General features: G+C 46.3%; 2 protein-coding genes across 2 annotated transcripts in view; one reads left to right on the top strand and one right to left on the bottom strand.

Annotated features, from left to right (window-relative positions):
- T265_13201 (hypothetical protein) overlaps positions 1-5546 on the top strand; it is a gene marked incomplete at both ends in the record, with an annotated part of 31228 nt that overhangs the window by 21416 nt on the left and 4266 nt on the right. Inside the window, one exon of the mRNA XM_009167718.1 lies at positions 282-506. Coding sequence (XP_009165982.1) covers positions 282-506 — 225 coding nt within the window. The remainder of the gene's footprint in view (positions 1-281; positions 507-5546) is intronic.
- T265_03254 (hypothetical protein) lies at positions 4525-4758 on the bottom strand (the record flags this gene model as incomplete). The annotated part of the gene is made up of 1 exon (XM_009167687.1): positions 4525-4758. The coding sequence occupies one exon, from the start codon at positions 4756-4758 to the stop codon at positions 4525-4527; it is 234 nt and encodes a 77-aa protein (XP_009165951.1).

The raw sequence follows: 5546 nt of genomic DNA, 5'->3' as shown, positions 1-5546 counted from the left end.
ATTTACTGATCGGAAGGGCCGTGGTTCGAACCCGACCTCTGCCTCTCGACTTCACCTGTCTAGGCTTGGGCAACCAATCCTCGTGCTTCCTTCAGGTAGCTAGGCACCGGAAGGGTGTTGCAGCTGAACGGTTGTCACCCGAAGGAAGCACGAAGGCTGGGGTGCTGCCGGTTGCCCAAGCCCAGACAGGTGAAGTCGAGAGGCAGAGGTTGGGTCCGGACCTTCCGGTCAGTAAATCCGCGCTCTAACCACTAAGCCATCTCATCCCTCAACTGTTACAGCAGGATATAAATCGAAGCCACCTACGAGTTGCCCCTACTGTCAACCGGAAGTCTGGACATGTTTTTTTCCATCTTGTTTCAGAAATTTGAAGCCATCCAACATTCTACTCAATCGATCTGGCACCGTGAAACTTTGTGATTTCGTCGTGAGCCTCCCATTGTCGGAGGCCCTGGCCAGCGCATTCCTCGGATTACGGACCTATATGGCACCGGAACGCTTGACAGGTGAGTTTGCTGATGGGGTTCACTCATCATTGCCACTTTGAGGGAGAAACAAGCTTCTGGAAAAGGTTAGGAACCGATTGAGAAGTCATCATTTCAGAAGAGCTTGGTAAACAATCGGTTTGGATAAGTCGAGCTGACACGTGTTGGCATGCGGTCATCGGAAGGAAGAGTAGTCATCATCTGAATTCCACTTGACCTGACGCCTTCCCCTGCTCAAACGAAATTGTTGGAGCACTCAAAACTCCACAGAGACCTGGGGAAATCCACCAGTGGCAACCGAGGTGAATCATCGATTGAAGCTCCCTAAATTGAAAGACTAAGAAACCAAACCCAATCAGAATTAATTTGAAACTTACCCAATCCACCAAAGCAAGATTTTGACAACTTCACTAACCGAAAAGAGCTGTTAATTGACACTCAACACTGATCTAGTGTGATAATCTGAAGAGGACTGACTTACTGACTGGTTCCCCGGCTGTCTTATAACCTGGCCAATTTGGTGACCTGCTCACTTGGCTCACTTTTGTGTCGAAAACGAAACTTCGCCCCCAAAAACACCTACCGATTGTTTACCAAGCTCTTCTGAAACGAGAAACAGGCTCTGAATGAACCAATCAGCTTGAGCGTCCTTCAATACGATAAGTTGATTGGTTGCAGCTGGGCACGTGTTATCCCCCTTGCCTTTACTTGGTACCAGCTTGATAATTTCCCGTTAGTCTTATGTGGTGCTTTCCAATTGCGTTGGGAATTAGCAGTGACACCATCTTCAGATGTCTGTGTACTTTTTGGTTGAACAACCCAAGGTCACTTGATCTAGATGCTGGCGCATAACTCCTACAAGTGTTGATTTCCCACACCACTGACCACAGTCTGTTCCTAAGCAGTCGCTGCAAAATAATTGTTTGATTAAATGCTTTGTGAACGCCGACCAGCTCAACTGTTACGGATGATCGTTCAGTCGTGACACCCTTTCGGTGCCTAGTTGTCACCCGAGATCGCTCAAGTGATTGGAGCGCGAATTTACTGATCGGAAGGGCCGTGGTTCGAACCCGACCTCTGCCTCTCGACTTCACCTGTCTAGGCTTGGNGGGGACTGCGCCTACCTGATGAGCCCCAAGAAGGGCGAAACCGGTCGTGCGTTGTCGACGAGGTTTCAGCAACCTTTTGAGCAGTTTCCTTCATGGAAATATGAATGATGTTTAAAAAACGGCAGTTAGTTGCTGCGTGAAAACTGTTACTTTGCTTGATCCCTTTGAGAGGGGACAAAGTTTTACTGAGTTCCGATAAAGTTCTATGTAGAAACACGCTGTACTCCCATTCGCGGTCGGTTGCCATGTCCAAAAAGAGGCCAGGTGTGTGGCTCTCCTGAGCCATGCCCTGTGTTTTACGCTAAAACCGATCTGTGTTGAATTAATAAGTAGAGAAATATGACATTCGCAACGCGGGGACATTGTGTTTTACCTTTCAGTACGTTAATTCACGCCGTGTTTGTCAGCATGCGATGGGAAACACCATTCCGGCCCGAAAGGACGTCATCACGTGAATGAGATGAGTGAAGTTCAGTGAAATTCAATGATTTAGGATGATACCATTTTTCCATCCTTGTCCATTTCCTCACTCCGGTTGCTATTCGCCGCACGTTCAGTTCATCGTTCACCCTCCTTGGTGTGACTACTTTCGATAATTCATCCTGGTCACATATCGAAGTCCTCAGTGGGCGAGAGTGTAAATAAGTACACATATTTGCACACCAAGTTGGTTTTTTAGGGAAGACTCAACTGAATCTATCGTTCGTGATATTCTACAACTGAATGCGCTGCACACAAGCCGTCTCATGTTTCAGTTGGCACGATATTCCAGATATCGCAATATATTTTCATGAAAAAAAACTACTCACAAGGTTGCTGAAAACGCTTCGACAGCCCACGACCGGTTTTGCCCTTCCAATTCAGGCTCATCAGGTAGAAGCAGTCGCCGAGTTTTCGTCAACCTTATGATCTACTTGAACTCGAATTGGACTGATTTCGACAAATACACTCATTTGCAAATCAATTGGCTTTCCACGGGAGACTCAATTGAATCTCTCGTTTATGATGTTCTTCAACTGAATGTGTTGCGCACAGGCCGCTTCATGTTGCACTTGGTACGAAGCGCCAACATCGCAGTACATTGTATAAATGTAACAAAGTACTGATAAGTTAGGCTGTCGAAGAGTTTTTAGCAATCTTGTGGGTAGTTTCCTTCATGAAAATATACTGCGATATCTCGAATATCGTGCCAACTGAAACATGAGGCGGCCTGTGTGCAGCACATTCAGTTGTAGAATATCACAAGCGAGAGATTCCGTTGAGTCTCTCGCGGAAAACCAAATTGATTTGCAAGTGCATGCATTTCTCGAGAAACAAGCTTATTCGATGAGAGGGATGTTCTCAACAAGGACGGAAGGGTGCTTAAAATGGCTCCTAGCTTGCATGTACCACTCAGTGGAGTCTGCGCAGTTACTGACCGGAAGGATCGAACCTGACCTCTTCATCTCGGCTGTCCCATTTCCTGAGTCGTGCAACCTGACAGTATCTCAGCCCTCGTGCTTCAGTCAGTTGATGTGATAGCTATGCACCGAAAGGTTGCCACAGCTGAACGCTTGTCATATTGATGGGTTTCACTGCATATATGAGTTAGTTGGAGCCAATCGAAGGGTGGCCCTCAAATCCTCGCTGTTACTGGTGCATACAGAAGTCGCCCGTACCTACGAGGATGCTGAATGTGGTAGCAGGTGTAATGCAACAAAACTCGGATAAAAACTATCCTGATACAAAGTAAACAGGCAAAAATCCTGGGACGAAGAGGTTTTGTTGACCGTAGAGAACCAGACAATATGTGCCCTGAATGTGAGACAGCCGTCGGTTCTGCGAGTGCTGTGAGCCAAACGACCCGACACTTATGTTTTGTGCAATGACGAATATGATGATACTACTAATATTATTGCTAGTAGGGCGTTTGTTGATGGATTTTCGAGATGTTTGCTTGTCGAGCCTACGTATACGGATTCAAAAACACAAGAGGAATTTTAGTGGATGGACCGAAAAGATGAACAGTGCGTGTATAATGGGACTCGAGGGCAACATTCTTTCACGGTTCCATGAGAAATATTCCAAAATACCGCAGTCCAGTGGCGATTAGTGGAGGATATCTCGTATCTGGAATTTTTTAAATATGTATATTTACACTCGGTCTGAACTTATCTCGAGGGTGTTTCTCACTCTTTCACTACGATCAATGTTTTAAGAGTTTTTATCAAAATCGGCCACCACCACCTTGAATCATACGGTCTAATACCTCAAATGGCTCTCTGGAGTTAACACACTACTCACCAGGTCGCTGAAAACTGTCCAACAGGTCGCGGCTAATTTTACCCTTCTTGGAGATCATCGGAAATGAGGAACCCGAAGCTTCCGTCAACCTTGTGTTTTCCATGAACCCAAATTAGACGGAATTTCCCAAATACTCTTGGTTGCAGACTAGTTTGATTTGAGACTCAGTTGAGTCCATCTGTCTCTCTTGTTTATGATGATCTTTTCCTAATATATGTGCTGCACAGGGTCACCTCATGTTTCAGTTAGTACCATATACGTGGCTACTGCCCTGCGCCTTCCCGGTGCTGCGCCACGATGGCTTTTGATGCCCCAGTCACGCAGTCAGTAGCATCCCTGTATGAAACTCTTCTCCGGTATGCCGCTATCCTAGTTCCCAATAATTCAACACTAGATAGTTGGTTAGAACACCGGTCCCATTGCGCAAAGTCCCGGGTGGACAAACGTTTTCGTATCTGAAACTTGCTAGTACATAACTCTAACTGAATGAACTAAGATGACCTTCAATCATTGGATGGTCGCACTTATTCTTGGTTGTAAGCTGATTTCCCAGCCTTGTCTTCGGTAACTCGGGTCTGGTTTTGGTGCGAATCGTCTGCCTTCTTCCTCCGATGCGCCTCCCGTTGACTGAGTTTGCCAACTTGGTTTTATTCAGAACATTTAGACGTCTCCCAGGAGCATTCGCTACTTGGTACCACCAAAGCGCGGTGTGCACGTGACGTTCTCCCGCGACCACATTTTTCAGGTGATAGTTTTTCTTTTAGAGCTTCAACCTCACAAATTCGGTCCAGAAATTGAATGAAGGTGTATCCTGCCGTGGCGGGCCTATTTTGTCTGTTCTCCTCCTTGATTCCGGCGGCTTTGAAGTCTGTGAAATTCATGTTTAAAGCTGTGAAACTGATTCTTACACAGAAAGGAACCTGATTAACGGGTGGGGATGGGAAGACCACAGCAGAAACATGCAACGAGAGATAACCGCGTCACGAATACACCTGTTTCAAACTGCGTGTGGGTTCACCTAGGATCCAACAGTGCCATCAAGACTGTTGGATGGACCAAGTGGTTAGAGCGCGAATTTACTGACCGGAAGGTCCGTGGTTCGAACCCGACCTCTGCCTCTCGACTTCCCCCGACTAGGCTTGGACAACCTGGCAGTATACCAGCCTTCGTGCTTCCTTTGGACGGCATGGCAGCTAGGCGCCGAAAGAGTGCTACAGCTGAACGATTTTTTTTGACCTCTCACGATCGGATTTTATTCTGTCCAAGCTGTCGGCCCCCCACCCGACTGAGAGGGCCTTCCTCACGTTGAATCTCACGGAAACACATTCGGTTTTAACATTGAAATTGTGTCCTCTAAGTGAGGCCAGTTTATTTTGAGAAGCACTGTCCGGCTATTTCATCCTTATTCGGAAGCATCATCAGTGCGCATCTCACAAAATCCCAGGGAGTTTCGGACCTTCAAGCTACTTGTTTGAAGGTTCAGCCACGAGTGGCAGACCAGGGGTGTGATCAAATAGCACTCGGACAAAATATAGCGCTACTCATCCTCTAATCACAGGATCCGCATTACACGATCACGTGTCGACTAGTTCTTCGAGTTACAAATTCTCATGCAATTTCCATTCGTTAATTTTTTTATTTATTTATTTATTTTATTTATTTATTTATT

The sequence above is a fragment of the Opisthorchis viverrini genome (assembly GCF_000715545.1).
Source record: "Opisthorchis viverrini unplaced genomic scaffold opera_v5_45, whole genome shotgun sequence".
Lineage (NCBI taxonomy): Eukaryota > Metazoa > Platyhelminthes > Trematoda > Opisthorchiida > Opisthorchiidae > Opisthorchis > Opisthorchis viverrini.
This window is presented reverse-complemented; position numbering and strand designations above follow the sequence as displayed.